Raw genomic sequence first — 17,521 nt, forward strand, 5'->3', positions numbered from 1 at the left:
TTAACCAAAACACAGAAACCAAGTCAAATCGAAAAGTTAACTTAACCAGAAGCTAAAGCCATTTCCTATACCCATATAAATTAAAATTATTTATCAAATGTCACCCTGGTGACTCCAATTGAGTTATATTTTCATTTGGGGCGCTTTGCCAGAGGTGATTCATTAGGGTCACCTGCAAAAATGATATGCAAATTGCTTTGTAGGGCAAACAAGTGCAGAATTTGTTCGTTTTTTAAAAGATTTGAAGAGAGTCAGACTCTTTGAGTGTCTGAAATGCTAATATCAGTCAAAATAATTTGATCAATCAATGTATATATTCACATTAAAGTTTGGGTAGACTTCAGGTTAAAGGAATATCAGTGACAAGTCACAAATCATCACAACGACGAAGAGCCAATCAACGACAATTTGCCGATAATTTCTAATACAAGCTCCCAAGAATTATGGTTTTTCAATAGTTTCTTAGAATTCTCAACTAGTTTACGCAGGACCAAAAGGTTGACTTGGCGTTCAAATCAATATTTGTCTTCACCCGCAACATGCTTCTTGAAGACCCCCTTCCATTTGTATTTCCTTTAGTGGCAACAACATCCTTTTAGTGGCATGCTAAATTTTAAGCTGATTGGCAACACGAGTGTTAAGCAAACGTAATGCCACTGATGCATTACTTGCACTTGGGCAACGAAGTTGAGAATTAAATGTTTGCTAATTTGCCTGATTGGTGGCAATGTTTGAGCAACCTGGTAGCCATGCAGACGGTGCGACAGTGGGACGGTCGACCGATGAGACGATGAGCCGATGGAGTCTCAGGGCCCTTGAAACCGCAAACCGAATAACAACGACTGAAAAGCCACAATATTCTCCAGAGATTTGCCACTTTCGGTTTCAGGCCTCGTTGCGCAGTTGCAAGTTGCAAGTGGCCTGTTGCTTGTTGCTTCTTGGCTAAAAATAGCAGCAGAAACTTGAGCCACTTAAAGCGAGCAGCATTGCATCGGCCGTGCAGCTCATCCCCCAGACACTATCTTCTTTTTGTCTTCGTCGTCGTCGTCGTCTGCTCCTCCGCTATTTTTCTGTTTTAATTGTCGACAATGTTTTTGTCCCAACGCTTTAATGAAATTCATTTGGCGGAACATGTTAACGGGCGTCCTCCGTTCAACGCAATTGTGTGTCCTTCACAAATAACTCATTAACACTTTTTTCAATTCAAAGTGAAAGTTCAATATGTATCCGAAAACTGAAAACCCTTGCCCATCTTTCGATAATACCAAAATTTAAAATATGCCATTAAATATACTTTGTTTTGTCCATCAAAGGTCTCTCTCTCTCTCTCTCTGTCTCTGTGTCTGCCTTTCTCAAAGTATCTTCTGGGGAAGTAAAACACAAAAAGAAAAAACAAAGTTGTGGTAATCTGATATTTTTGGTCCCTTTTTTCTGGGGTTTTGCTGCTTAATGAGACGCATGCACACAAATTTTGATCTTTATGATCGGTCGCAGTTTTGTTCAAAAGCATTCAAATTCGAATATAAGCCCTCCCAAGTACCGTGAGTTCACCTAGTTTCAATGATTGATTGATTGATCGGAAACCGTAGACTAACGAGGCAAATGTCATAAATATTGCCAATAAAACTGTAAAGAAATTCAGAAATCAACTGTAAGTGGTAAATACATAAATTTGTACATGAAACCCCAAAATAAAGGAGATGGAGAAAAGAAGACAGAGAGAGAGGGAGAGAGAGAGAGAGAGAGTAAATAAGCATAAATAAGAGCTTAAATAAGAGTTTGGTCGTGGCAAAAGGCAAAGTAGAACTTCAATTTGCCAAAGCCGAGAAAGAATTTCAACTTCATGGCACATAAACTATATGGGTAAACAGGCAAACAACAGACTTCTCAGCCTCTTGGGAGAGTAAGAGATTTTTCTTCGACTTCTTCCTTCTTATTTTTTCTCCCCGCTGAAGACTTCAACCAAATTAAAATGTTCTTTCAACTACGAACTTTCGACAATAAATTGAATTGAACAACAAAAGGCAACACAAAAGGCCAGAGGCTTTCGACCATGGTACGAGCAGGAGGAGACGGTGAAGTTGGAGCTGGAGAATTGGTTAGTTGCTTGTCTGACTTCGACTGACTTGGGGGCTCTCTCGTTCTCTGTTTCTCTCTCTCTGGTCTCAAAAAGACATTTGTCATGTCATTTGTGTGTGTTGTGCGCTGTGAGGCGAATGCAGGAAACGACATGCGTGCTAATGTGAGAGATGGAGATGAAAAAAGTACAAGCAGAACAAGAAGAGGAGGAAGAAAAAGTGCAGCAGGAGGAGCAACCCAAAGAGGGGGCTGGAAAGCAAAAAAGGATGAGTTTATCGATATCAAAAGATCAAAAGGGGAGGCCAAATTCAGAGATGGTAACGTGTCACGCACAAAGAGCTGACCGCACCCGAAACTGAATGTTGAATTCTAAAATCTGTAGTTTTCGATTCTAGACTCATGAAGTAACAAACTAGAAACAGTGCCGCGGGTTTTCTTCTTCTTCCTACGATCCTCATTCTATTCTATTCTCCCAACGCTGCTTCGTGTACTAATTTTACGAGATCATTTCATTCGAAATCTCTCATATCTCTGAAAATTCGATGCGGCTTTCTCGCGGGTGTCACAAGTTCGCACTCTCCAGTTTTGGGCCTCGTTCTTTACATTGTGCCTGGCAGATGGCCCTGTTATTGAGGTCGAAGCGTTATCGCTTCACAAATTAACAATCGGCGGCAATAAATGTTTGCGTTTGTTTATGAGTGAAACAAAAAAACCATAACCAAAGGGCCGGGATAACTTCGAAGTTTATATACTCTTGCATGTTTTTGTGAAGAACCTTTTAGCTGTTCAGAAAGCAATTTGATAGGAATCGATTCAAAACCGATCTACGACTCCATCTATCTAATCATTTCTTTCGAACGAACTAGACCTATTCGGAAATTCAGTTTTGTTGCATTAAGGGTCCATTGATCCAGCCGAACGATGTCGATGTCGAGCTCTTATCGGGGTGCTCCCTTCTATGCAATGAACAGTTCTGATCTCAATGAATATACCCTCTATGCAAGGGTATAAGAACGAACGGAAGAGATGCCATGGGGAGGATAAGAAACATAATGGTAGGTGGAGGAGGTGGACGGGCAGGGCAGAGTGTTATCCTTATCTGAGCAATGGGCTCGACTGAGTCTCAGTCGTTCAGCCTTCTGCCTTTTGCGTTTAACAAATTCAATTAAGCATTTTAATATCTTTCGCAAAGTAGGTGTTACAGTACGAAGACATTGAAATATTAACTGTGATTTAATTTATGAATTCTTTCGATTCAAGCCGTGCAGCACATACAGGAAGTCGATATCGATCAATTTATGAGCAAAAAAAAAGAAAAACCAACAATTTGACAAGAAATCCCATAGGAAAATGGGTCAAAGATTAGTTGGAGGTGGTGGTAGATCGATATTGCTAGAAGCCTAGGAGACCAGGGAATGATGGGCCTTCTTTGCTCCTGCGTTCACTTTGACTTTCCTCAAGGGCATTGCGCGATATGCATATACACATAAGAAGAGATCAGAAAGGAGTCTGGGGTGGAGTCCTCGTCTCGTGCCTTTAACTGCAACTGCAATTACCGTTTGTGAATTGGTTGCATTCTCGTACCGCCGTCTACAGTTATACTCGCCCCTAGCGCGGCTTGCCTTTCGACACATTCTTCCTCCTGTTCCACATGTGGCTGCCTTCTTGTGTTCCTCCTTTTTTGCTTGTTGCTCTTTGTTTCTGCTCTGTTCCCTTTCTGTTGGCTTTCAATCAGTAATTTTTGCTTTCGTTATGGCCCTTAATCAATAACTGTAGGGGATATTCACTCTCCTCCCCCTCTTTTCTTCCTACCCCATCCCGGTGACTCTTATGCTTGATGTCGTGGCAGCTCATCAACATGAACATGAATGTCTACAATGTTGCAATGTTTTGTTTTTTGTTTCTGCTGAAGCACACGAATCAAACCATCCAAAAAAAACACCAAAAAACAAAAGCGAAACCTGCTACAAATTTAACTGATTTATGACCTCAGTTTTGGCTTACTCTCTTATTGTGGTAGCGTATCTTTCAGTAGCATTGAAATCAACTAATAACTAATCGCTGTAATTTTTTAAGAAACTTTGGGTTTATCTTTTCTTGTTTTGTTTTTGCATACCCCGTCCACATAAAACTAATTCGGTTGTATTAGGTTTGCAGAATAGCGTCAGAAATAATAACTAACCAAGGAGCAATGTTAAAACAATTCAACAAGAAATCGAATAGCTAACATGAGACGATCTAACTTTAATCATTAAGAAAACTGTTCCAATCCGATGAAGGCACAAAACGTGATGATCTCTACGCAATCGATAACAGATCGATAACAAACAGATGTCAACTCTGTTAAGCAAAGAAAGCAAGACCTATCTTGCTCGACACTTTTTGAAGTTGGCAAACTAAGATCGATAACAAACAGATGTCAACTCTGTTAAGCTCGACACTTTGTGAAGGTAACAGGTATTGCTGTAGTCGTAGCACTGCCTTCATGTGAATTTCGTTAGTTTTTAAATTTGGTTTTTTTTTTTGCGTTTGCATAAGTCGCCTAATAATCAAAGGTATAATTCATTATTTATGTGTTGACTGAAAGAGACAAAAAAGATACAACACACACATAAACCAAAAATCTTTCAGATCTTTGTTCACAATTCCGACAATCGGCAATCCGCAATCGACAATCGGACAACAAAACACAAAGACCAATGACTGTTTAAAAATTTAAATTCGAAAAATTCACAACAAAAACGATATAATAAAAATGATTGACAATTTAATTTGCCAAGAAGAAATCTGTTTTTGGCAGAGGGATTTATGAGATATATACACAAAAAACATAATAATATAACTATATACATTTTGTTTTTTCTTTCTTTCTTTTTTTTTGTTTATTGAAAATATGCAAATCTGTACACATGTTAACAGTCATCAGCCCACACGATGTGAGTGAGGAATTTAACAAACAAAAAAACGAGAGAAGAAAAAAATTGGAAAAAATCAAAAAACTAAAAATCTCCGTTCCGCATACAAGTGGATTCTAGAGAGAGATTTTTCCCCTCACAAGAAAACCAAAGGAAAAGAAAAGAAACGAAACGAAAGGAGACTGGTAGAAAAGGTAATGGCTGTTAGGCTGCAGCTTGGCTGAAAATTTCAGAGATGCACGTATGCAGATTGGCCAACTGTATCCAAACTCCCCATACTACCTACCTACCTACCACCACACCAAAGTCAATCCATAAAAAAACTCCATTTGGAGCTTTTTTTCGGGATCAAATTGAGGGTCGGGTTTTCCCGTTTCTTCTCTCCACTCTAAACTTTTTTCCTTCGCCTGGTTTTTTGGGGGGGACTTGGGATTGTCTCTTGAAATCTCTTGTTGGCTTAAAAGTAAAAATAATTAACTAATTAAAATTGTGAACTCGGCTTGTTCAGCAGGACCAAACCGACAAAAACCAAACCAACAAGGGGAGAGAAGGGACACATTAGGGCTTAAATAAGCCAAAAGTAAATGCAGATGGAGTAGCAAGCAGCAGTCTGTGTGGAGTCAACAAGGGGCGATATGCAAAGCTATCAACAGTGCATCTTCCGTGCCAAGTCTCTTATGTCTGTTGGTTTGTCTCTGGGTAGATACCCTACACAAATCCCCTTTCCATGGGGTATAATGAGACAAACGTTTTTGTCTCTAGCTTATGGAGTGGGATTTCAACTAACCCAGCCTTCCTACTAATCCAGGAGATGTCGAGTTGAAGGTCCTTTCACTGAAAGGATATTCCAACTGATTCTCAATAGAGAGTATCTGGTAGTCTTCACCCTGCCGAATATGTAAGGAAATTCCCAGTTTTGTTTTGCTTTTGAGGTTGGTCCTTCTGGTGGTGCTGCTGCTGCTGTTGCTTCTTGTAAGCTGTTGATATGCTCATTTAGAATCGCACGTTTTTTCACCAGAAGTTGTTAAGAAGAAGAGGCAAAAGTCTCTCTGCATTGATTGCCTTTCGCATGCAGATGAGGCGACCCAACGCGAAAAAAGTCTTGACCTCAAAGTTATGTAAAAGAAAGAAAGAGGGCAGAAGGGGGTAGCAAGAGAAGTTTTGGCAGCTCATCTTCTTTGCCTTTGACTTCCACTTTTGGCCCATCAATCAATACACTTTCAGTTTTTTTTGCTTTTCGTCTTCTTTACTCTATTGGTTTTGGTTTTGTTGTTTTTAGCTCGTAAAGTGCTAGGCGGGCTTATGAAACATTTTTGCCGCATATTGATTTTTAGCCGACATTGAAGTCTCATCATCATAGGTTGTTCTTGGTCTTGCTTAATGGCCAGCAAGACGAGTTAATTGTTTGCAGACACTCCACACACAAACACACACCCCTTAGCACTCCACTCCTTAGATTGGCAGCAGCAGCTCCAAACAGTTTAAAGTCCAAAAAGGCATCATTAAAGGTAGTAACAGCTCTGTGAAGTAACCAACTTAGTTCCACTGCCTTGAAGGCTGAGCTCTGAGGTAACTTGTAGACGTTATTATAGACTCCCACCCCCAATGATAGACAGGACCAAGGATAACCGCAAAAGAATCATTTTTCGCTTTGGTAGTTCATCATCCTTGGTCACTTCAAGTCGCTGTGCCACATTTGCTCATCGATAGTGATTCATATCTTTCATCATGAAGGTCCAAAGAGAGAGAATCCTCTTTGCCCGTCTCATCTTACTCGGTTGCCAGCCAAAATGGGTGGAAATTCTTGTCTTTAAGCGAAATATTTATATATATATTCTTTTTTTGCATCCGCATTCGCATGGTTGCTTCCTTTTCGGCTAAGGCTGGACTCGAGTTGCCTGTCTTTCACCTCTCAACGATGGTCGGTTGGCTGGTCGGTTAGTCGGCTGGTCAGTCTGTCTTTCTTCTTGCTGCTGCTGCTGCTGTTGTTGTCGGCGGCTATGCAAATGCAGTAGCCAATGCCCTCGGGTTGTTGTGATGTGCGAGCGAGTGAGGAGTGCGCTTCGGCATGGGCGTGTGTTTGTGTGTGAGCGTGGTGTGTGTGTGTGTGTGTGAGCATTAATTGCACGTTTTAAAGGCTGCCCACAGAAGCGGTATTTACTAAATATGGCCACAGCAGCAGCGTCAACGGCAACAGCAGAAAAATGCAGCGCAGCCGCGAGTGCCAGCGCGTGTCTGGCCTGTTGTCGCCCCCGACGCCGCCGTCGACGCCGATGCAAGAGCCCAAATTGACGAGCTGCAGCTTTCCTCCTCAATCCTTTTTCTGACCAACTTCCTCTTGTGGGATCAGTTAAGCCTTTATTGATGTATCGATTGTGATCAGAGAGTGATCGGAGATCTGTTTTTGGCTTGTGGCAATGTAGTTCTTTCCTCTCCTTTGGTTAGTGTAAGCGATTATCAAAAATTATGTTGTCGCTTGACACCGAGTCGCCGCAGAGTCAACTTAATTAAAATATTAACCAAGATCTAACTCTCTCTCTCTCTCGCCGAAGAGAGGGAGCTGTCCCTTTACTATGATATGCTATGAAAATTGTATTTCTCCCTCCCCCTCTTCTTCTTTTTTCCATGAAACCCCACAAAATACATTTATAAAAAAAAAAGAAAGAATACTAAAAAACCGGCTTTATGAGATTTTTTTATGGCCAACCAACCAACCATTTTGTCTGTTCTTGCCTTCTTTCGGTTGATACAAATTCGCCGCTTGTCAAAGACCTAACATGAATGGTGATTTCGCCGCCATGTGGCGAAGTGAGGTGAGTTTCTCTCAATCCTCTCTCTTTCTCTCTCTCTTGGCATTTATGGAATGTGAGCGCAGAAAAATGCGTTAAAGGTGTTTATAAAATTAAAATTGTGCAAAACAAGTTGCGTCAATCTCCACGGAGAGAGAGAGAGAGTGGGAGAGAGAAAAAGAACGAGCAGAAGAGAGCTCAATTGAGAGGGCATCTCTCTCGTGTGAGTTGTGTTTAGAAAAAAGTGAATTGATGCAAGAGACAAAGAAAAATTGGTGCGCTGCATACGCAATCAGTGATAGAGGGTACGAGGCAGGTTGGTAGGTGTGTGGGGAGGAGGGGAACCTGCCACTTGCACCCTCAGTGCATAAACCAGTTCTCTCTCTTATGTTTCTCTCTTTCTCTCCCCTTGCCATCTCTCAACGTTTCGCACTATCTCCCTGTTTGATATTAGAGGAGCCACCACATAACTTTACCAAATGGGCAGATCGAGTTGCCTTCCCCCACATCCCGACATCCCGACACACACACACATACACCCCTAACCATCTGTAGTAATTGGTGGGAGCTTAGGCCAAAATAAGATTTACCTAGATTAAGCCAAACAATGCGAAATTACAACTCCAACAACGACTCTAACAACACACAGCAACAACAGCAATAACAACAACCAACTAATTTCTATGGCCAATTCCGAAAATTTTGTACAAGCTGCTGCCAATCTTGAAGCTGAAGCTTAGCGGGGGAGACTAGTTCCCACGTTGCCCTCCCCAAGCCCCATTCATCCTCGCAGCTAGCTATGGCTGTAATTGCCTATAATTTAGTGTGTAACTGCTACAACAACAACAACGCAACAGCAACAAGAGCAGTAACAACAGCAATAACAACACGCGGCACAAATTATGTTGTCCCAATCCGAAAGAAAGGAAAAAGAAGAACGAAATAGTCGAGCGGGACAGGGAAGAGGGCAACAGCAGGAATGGAGCAAACAGCAGCCGCACCACCAGCCCCACCAATAGAGGGGGCGGTGCTGAGTTTTGTCTATTTTATACTTTTGTTTTACGTAATTTGCATAATGAGATTTTAATTTTTGTCCGAATATTAAAGAAACTCCTTCTCGCAGCCAGTTCGTTGCCTAAGTCTTTTGTTTTGTCCACTCCTTGGCTAGGTAGGTAGCTACATATGCATGTACGTATGCTCCCTCTCTCTCACTCGCACAAGGGCTCTGTTTCTGACTGAGTTTTATGTTCGTGGCCCGAATTAAAGTGTAATTTGGTCAGCCATTAGATGGGACTGTTGGCGGCATTTTGATCGCCTCTAATTAAATATAGCATTTCCGCTTTTTGAGGTCGAAAATAATATAGAAAGACAGTAGAAGATGGCGAAGAACAAAATAGAAGGAGATGATGATGAAGCAGCCGGCATCATCCGCTAGGTGTGGCCTAGAATGGCCAAAGAAATTGATATCTAAAGAGAGCAACAACATCAACTGCGTCCGCTACTTTTGCTTCTTTTTATACAGTTTTGTTCTTATAAAAAAAAAAAAAAGTTGTATCTCTATTATATACTTTTCCCTCTTCTCAATTGCAGTAGTTTTTAATTGTTATTTTTAAGAATATAAGCAAATATATTTTTAGTTAATTTTGGCACCATAAACCTAAATCATTCCTCAACAAATTGCTTTCCACTCGTTTAAATTTATTCGCTACTAAAAATAATTGTGGCCAGTTTTATGAGCAACACACAAGTTGCAATAAGTCTACAAGTACTTTCCCCCTTAATCAATATGGCTAATCTAATTGCAAGTTTTATTCCATATACCATAAAGCATTCAGTTTGCGTAACGTCAGGCCGTAAAATCTATTAAAAGTCTTTTTTCAATGATGTTACAAATAAAAGTTCAAAAGTTTATGTATTTAATGTAAAATTTGAAACAGAAATACAGAAATTGCAAATGGAAAGATCAGTGCATACTTTAAAAACTCGGTATGTACTTACTTAGAAATTAGAATTACTTAGAAATAGAAAATCAAATAGAAATTTCTGTCTGCGGAAGATTGTTCTTCTTAAGAACTTTATATGGAACTCTTAATTTAAATGAAACTTTAATCAAATTAAAATGATGGAGACAACCCAAATCCCATCTTCTTCATACTATATCTTTTAACCAATGCTTGTGAGAACAGAGGCTCTTCTATGAGTGTGACAGAATCGTAACTTCTCCACTATTATTTTTAATTGACTCCCTTACTAGGGACTCCCTAGTGCTGTCTTTCCTCATTGAATCTCTGCCCTGATGCACTTCATTCAAGTTTTAGCTAAAGAATTTGTCATATTTTTTGCTTTCAGTACTGACTCCCGTTGAAATATTTTCAGCTTTGTCTCTGGTTTCTTTTTATTATGTATACCTTTTTTTTTTTATTGTTTTTGTGTGTGTTTTTTTGTTTTTGTTGTTGTTGTATGAAATTCAGAAAATTTTTGTTTGGGGCTTGGGTTTTGGGATCTCTCTTTTATTGTTGTCTGTCTTCACAGACGACCACAGACATTGGCTTGGATTCGAATTTAGTTTATTTTTTTGTATTTTTTGTTTTTGCTGCCGCTTTTTATGATTATTGAAGGGTCCGGTCATACCTCACACCCCCTCTAACCAACCATCATCATCATCATCATTGGCCTCAGCATCACCATCGATTGCTGTCTCTTTCTGAAAACTTTAGATGGCTAACTGGGTGGAAGTTTTGGCCAGATTGTGTGTGAGTCTGAGTCTCAATTCGTATTATATGCTGTATTTTTTGCGTGTTTCCAATTATGCGTTTTGTATTATGTTTTTTTGTGGTTTCTGCTTTGCTTTTCTTCTTTTCTGATTGTAATTAAGGAAACGTGACTTTTTTACTTTGAGATACCTCAAAAAAAAAAAAAAAAAAAAGAAACACATAAAAAGCAAAATGATTTCGTTTGGAATGATTATATCGGGGACTAACTCACGTTTGAAGATTTTGTTCAAAAATGAGATTCGATTTGCGGAAATTATCTGAAAAATAATCTATCCGAAAAAGCTTAGATGGCTCTACCCATACATACATATATCTCTTACGATTATTATAAAGTTAAAACTCGTGTTTCATCAAAGAAGTTTCTTCTTATAAGATCAAAGAGGTCACCAAATCTCTCAACTTGGGCGAGAGTGAATGTGAGTGTCAGTGGAGGAGAAACAAAAAATGGATGATAGACAAACGACTGAGAGATCCAACAACAACAACATCAACCAACAACAACAGCGAACAAAATGCCTTCGTTAAGCTAGAAACGGTTTTAGGCCTCGTCAGACTTTTTTTTCTTCGGTTTTTGTTTTTTGGGTATCTATTTTGCTTTTGTGTAAGCGAGGAAAAATGTTATAAAAATGTAATTACCCGATGATGAATGGATTAACTACAAAAAAAAAAAAAGAAAAAGAAACCTTAAAAAACACAACTACGAGAAAGCTGCATAGCTTTGGGGTGCGGATAAAAGAGAAGTTTGGGAGGGGATGTTTGGTAAAGTAAAGAAACAACGGGAACCGTTTAGACTTTTTGACTGCCCAAATAAGTTAACAAGAAAATCATAATTAAAAAAGGAAGTGGCGAATACAAGATACCCTTGCGATATATGGTAACTCTTCTATATAGGTATCTCATCTTAGTGCAGATAATCATTGAACGAATTTGAAAGCGGATCAACCTATGCCACCTTTTCATAGTCAAATCATCCAAAACACCATCGGTAATCGATTGGAGCAATATCGTTATCCATGTTCGATAGTTTTTGGATTTTTGGAATATTTATCATAAAGGTTGAGGTTGGTGTAAGTTTAGCTCCTTAAGAATCATGGGAAATATGTCTCCTTTATACAATCTAAAGCTTCACTATATACAATTACGTCCCATCCTTAAGCTCTCTCGTATTCGCTCTCATGTATGTAAGTAGATACTAACCCTCTTAGTTTAATTTCAAGATTAACTTAACGTACAGCTTTTCGAACAGAAATAATCACGTAATACTTATTTTTTCAACTGTCTAGTATACCCCAACCGATAGAGGGTATAAACTCGTTTCCCTACGGATGTCGATTTGCTGTCTGTCTAGGTCTGATCTGTCTGAGGTAATTGATGCATGAGATTAGTTTTTCGGGTGTTTGCATGTACGTGGAAAATCCATAAGTGACGCGAATGACCCCTTCTATCTCTCTTTCTTTCTTTCTCTATACACGAAGAAAAAAAAAAAACGAAGTAAACTATTTGGGTCAACCAGCAACATGTCCAGAACCCCAGACCCAGAGGGGGAAACTAATTGTATGTAAGTGTATGTATGTACAGAAAATTGTGACTCACCTTGAGTATACACCTGCCGATGGGTTCATTTTCCGCGATGGTTACATTATAGAAGCTCTGATCGAAAATCGGCTCATTATCGTTAACATCGTGTATGGTCACCAGGACGGTGGCTGACGACGACAATGCCGGTTGTCCTCCATCGCGAGCAATCACTGTTAATTGTGGCACTGGCTCCGTTTCACAATCGATGTGCGATCGTGTGGTAATCAGTCCTGTCTGCGAATCAATCTGAAACCACTGGGCATGTGTCTCTGGTGTCTCGGCTAGAAAATAGGTGACAACCGAATTGTTACCCTCATCACGATCATGGGCGACAACCTGAAGCACTGAAGTGCCAGGATCGGCAACCTCCATTACATTGGCATGGTACACCGAATGCTCGAACTCGGGAGCATTATCATTTATGTCGGTCACCCGCAGGAAAATCGATTTGGTGGCATGCAAAGGTGGTGTGCCCTTGTCGGTGGCTACCACGCTTAGGGTATAATTCGAAATGGTCTCACGATCCAATGGCAAATTCACTATGACCAGATAAATACTATTATCGCGAGTTGTCAAGGCAAAGTGTCCTGCGCCACCGTTCAGCGACACATTCACATTGGCATATTCCGTCTTGGAGTCGGGATCGTGCACAGATATGCGGGCGACAAATTCACCTGGCTGAGCGGATTCTGAAATTTTGGCCGATGCATCATCACTAAGGAATATCACATTGATTGTCGGTTGATTGTCATTAACATCGGTTACTCGAATCGAAACGAAGGCTGTGGTCTCTAGCGGCTGTTCACCATGATCCTTGGCCACCACCACCAATTCGTGCAGTTCTTTTGTCTCAAAATCCAATGGTTTATTTATGAAGATGGCTCCCGTCTTTGAATCAATGCGGAACATTTGCTCCTTATCACTCTGACGCCGATTTATCGCATATTCCACTAGACCATTCTCATCGGCATCCGTATCGGAGGCATAGACCTGCAGGACACTAGTGCCCACAGTGGAGTTCTCCGGCACTGTGGCAAAGTATCGACTCTGATTGAATATTGGTTGATTGTCATTGACATCTTGTATTGTAATGTTGACAGTCATCAGGCCTCTCAGAGGTGGGGTGCCTCCGTCTAAGGCCTCGATCAGCAGGCTATAGGCAGGGGTAGTCTCCCGATCTAGAAAACCACTGATCTGAAGATCCAAGTACAATACACCGTCTCTTTCCCTATGCGAGGACAGGCGAAAGGCATCGTTTACATTGCCCGATACAATGTTATAGCGCTGGGTGTTATACGGTTCCAGATCCAAATCCCTGGCCGGTAATAAAGTACGTTTCACCTCCCGTGGCGTGTTCTCTGGGAACTCTATGTACATGGAGGACTGTGGAAATGTGGGTGCATTATCGTTCTCATCCTTGACTGTGACAACTACTCGCACATTAAGACCACTTAGTGGTATGGCCACTAGGCTATACGATGATCGGGTCTCTCTATCCAGTTTGACTTTGGTGCGAATTTCACCTGTCGTTCGATCGATAGCTAAATCTGTCTCCACACCTGCTTCGGCAACTATAATATAGGGTGGCCCACTATCAATGCCATCAAAATCACCAATAAAACCAATTTGATGATCCACTGCAACGCCCTCGAACACCTCCAAGCGACGTTCCCGCTCCTTGTCCTGCGAGGACGATGCTAATGCGGTTGTTGTCGCAGCCAAAAGTAGCAAGAATAGTTGCAAGCTCAGACCCATCATATCCCGGTGTCTACTCCGGCATCTGTGGAACATTGTGTAATCTTTAGTCGTTAGTTTCGGTTTACAGCTACTTTTCCTTCGACTTCTTGTCGATGTCATCATCGTAGTCATCATCATTTCTGTCGGCGGTTTTCCGTCGCAGTGTCTATGGTTGTTCTCGTTGTTGTTTCGTTGTTGACCCAACAACATGGCGGTACTCAATGTATCGCCAACTGAGATGACTTAGAAGAACACGAGTCTTGGCACCCCTCCATGACCATCATCTGCAAACGAAACAGAGTTTAAAGAACAATTAGTCAAACGAAACTAAGCATAAAAGTCTTCTTGGTTGCAATTCGCAACTAGTTTAATTGAAATTCTATATAGCTTAAGCTTAAGTAGTTTCAGAAATTCCTTTATGAAATATCTATGGCGATAATTTATGCCTTAATATTCGGAATTTTTCTTTCACGCATGATTCATATTTAATGTAAGAACACCCAGAAATAATTAATAATCTACACCATTCTAGTTTTCTTTCGTTCCAGCCCTCTTCGTCTTCTAAGCACATTGACAAATGCCTCTAATAGACTGATAACTGCCCCAAAAGCTCTTAGCTCGTAGGTGCTGTGTGGTTAGAAGTTTACACATCATTGTGAAGGCATTTCCTTCAAGAGCCACTTTGAATTTCTAATACTTGGCCGGTCGGCCAGATAGACAGAAGCACACACACTGGCCAAGTCAGAAGAAGGCCAAGAAAAAACGCAGATGGAACGAAACTACCTGCGTATGAACAAAAAGGTTCAAAGGCCAAAAAAGGGTCTCCGTCTCCATCTCCATCTCCGTGGGTCCGTGCACCATCGCGCGGTGCTATGCTGTGAATTGAGAATGCGGAGAGAGAAATCGAGAAATCGAAAAAACTCACAGACACATACATATATACAAATTTCTTGTTAGTTGAAGTTGCCATTGTCGATGGTTTTCGGTTCGTGGTCAACAATTTAGTTAACAAGACCATGACTAACACTTTTTTCTCTTATTTTGAGTGGTCGAAAATAACATTTCGTTTCTGCAATTTGAAAGATTTTTCTCGCGCGATAAGCAAAAAAAAAAAAGAACACTAAAATTGGGGGAAAAATGTATACCAAAAAATTTGAGTAGGGAAAATGAGAATTATGAAGTTTTATGTCGTTGATGTTGTTGTTGTTGTTGTTGTTTCTCGTGATAGAGAGATAAAGATCTCACAATAATGAAAACTGCGAGTTCATTTCTAGCAATTAAAAGTGACTTAATGAAACTTCTAACTTGAGATGCGAATAGGAATGGGGATCGGGATGGAGATGGGGATGGGGATGGGGGGGGCCATGGCAAATAACTTTGATTAGTTGAACAAATTGTTAGAATGATTGACATAAATGCCTGGGACATAAATATATATCACAAAACTGGCCGCTCTCTAATAACTTTATAATGATCATGTCCCTTCCTGGAAATGTAATTTAATAAACTGCAACCGCAAGATGAAGAAATGAAACGTTAGACGACTGAGATCTGACTTGGACATGGACACGGACACGGACACGGGACTTGAACTTGACTCATACGCAAATTACCCCAAGAAGAAGCAGGAATTGGGAGTTCTATGTATCTGAATGGGGTTCGGGTGAGTTGCAATGTGCCTGTTGCGGAAATGTCAGTTTGATTTGCACTTGTCATAAGTTTAGATGAACTGCTAATACCCAAACACATTAGAAAGCAGCAACAACAGCAGCAGAAACTCTAGAAATGGAGTAGGAGACGAAGCAAGAGTTAGGGATGGGAGTGAGGATGGAGATGGAAACGGAGAATGAACTGGCATTTAGACATGTTTGCAAAGTTGGACAGTTGCACTGAAGTTGGCCTTGCGTGTGGCTAAATTGTGATGGAATATGGAAGTCATAGGGGAATACATTGTGTGTGTGTGTCCCCTCTCTCTCTCTCTGTCTCTCTCTTTCTTTTCGTTTTTTATGTGCACTCTGCCGGCATCTAATATCAAATGACAAAGTTGTAATTATATTGTGTACGGTCGCAACTCCAACTGAGTGTGTCTCCCCCCCTCCCAGACCCATCCCGAGTAAATGCCCACTAAAAAACAATCCCAGGCTAGTAAAAAATTATGCTTTTTCCGTAAAGATTTTTTTGTTTCAGTTTTTCTATTTTTTTACGACCTCAAAAGCTCATAAAAAACAAAACCAAAACACACAAAAACTCGCACAAAACCGAGCGGCGCCAATAAAAGCCCAGTTAATAGCAAATAAAGCCAACCAATACACGTAAAGGAAGCTATACACAGATATACATACATATGTACATTCATACAAAGATACATATATCTATATGCATATAAACAAAAACATTTCCCAAATCATATGTACGACTGTTGCCAGAGGAAGTTGAACTTTACAGCGCAACTAATTGGGAAAACTCCAAGAGTTGGGACAAGAACAAAATCCGGCAAATTTAACGAGGAACAGTGGCAGTGCATCTGCAATTAGTTGTACCCACGCAGTCGGTGCAATTTTATTTGTCCTATAAAAACGTTTAGCCAACAATATGTATGTACATAGATACATACATACATAAGTATATCTGTAGGTAATGACAATTATGCAATTTAATTGGAGTTTCCCAGCCACAGAATAGTTTTAGATTTAACTTTAGTAGAATAATAAAAATAATTAAGAAATGAAAGAAGGAAGCCCTCAAACCTTAACTTTCGTATACAATGCACCAACGAAATGTTCTTTTCTGTGGCGAACAGAGCAATCAAGGTTGATAGAAATAACTTGGCTAATCCAATTCGATTGTTAAGACCAACAAGTATTAGCTTGTCGAAGTTGACCATGATGGTTACTCGATAATTGGGAGAATAAAAATCCACGTATACTAATTAAGTGTATGGTCAAGTCTAAATATATTTCAGACTCCATAAGACTCCGATATCTGGGTGCTTCTATAGACATACGTATATTGATCAGTTTCGTTGACAATGCTGAGAATTTAAATAAATTTATGAGGTCAAAAGTGCTTTCTTTTGCTTTTTGCATTAATACACCAATCCAAGACCATTTTGGCTGCTATTTAGTCTATGAAGTCCATCTAAATTGTATCCAATTTGTATAATGTTCTCATCCTTTCATTGTTCAAGAAAAATACCACTCTAGATCAATTTTCTAAAAAAAAAATCATTATAAGAATAAACATTTATTGGACTAGTGATTTTCGATAATTTCATTAAGGGACTATATCTTATAAGTACATCCCAAAAAGTGGATCAAAAAAGAATTTCAGACAGCAATTTCTTTAAAATCGATGGTTCTTTAATTCTGATTTTATGGGATTTTAAAATTTTAAAAGTTGTAAGTCGAGTAAAACTAAGATAAACTGTAAATTTTTAATTAAGTCTCAGATTTTGAGGCGTTATTCGGCACTAACTGATTACAGTTTGTTACGTTTCTTAGACGATGGATAAAAGTGAACTGAGTTACCTGTCAAAAGAAACAGTTTTGATTGAAATTGAACTACAATATTTTACTTTCCATTGCATCTGAATAATGTTTTAAAAAACTGCCAAAATATATTCCCACATCTTCTTTTACTATCACATCCA

At 39.9% G+C, this 17,521-nt stretch overlaps 1 protein-coding gene across 1 annotated transcript in view; it reads right to left on the reverse strand.

Moving 5' to 3' along the window:
- ds (dachsous cadherin-related 1) overlaps positions 1 to 13,918 on the reverse strand; it is a 57,298-nt gene extending 43,380 nt beyond the window's left edge. Inside the window, 1 exon segment of the mRNA XM_068285607.1 lies at positions 12,151 to 13,918. Within this exon segment, the coding sequence (XP_068141708.1) occupies positions 12,151 to 13,893 (1,743 nt within the window). The 5' untranslated portion in view covers positions 13,894 to 13,918.
- Between the last annotated feature and the right edge of the window lie 3,603 nt (positions 13,919 to 17,521).

Source organism: Drosophila tropicalis, unplaced genomic scaffold, assembly GCF_018151085.1.
Source record: "Drosophila tropicalis isolate 14030-0801.00 unplaced genomic scaffold, ASM1815108v1 contig_413, whole genome shotgun sequence".
Classification (NCBI taxonomy): Eukaryota; Metazoa; Arthropoda; class Insecta; order Diptera; family Drosophilidae; genus Drosophila; species Drosophila tropicalis.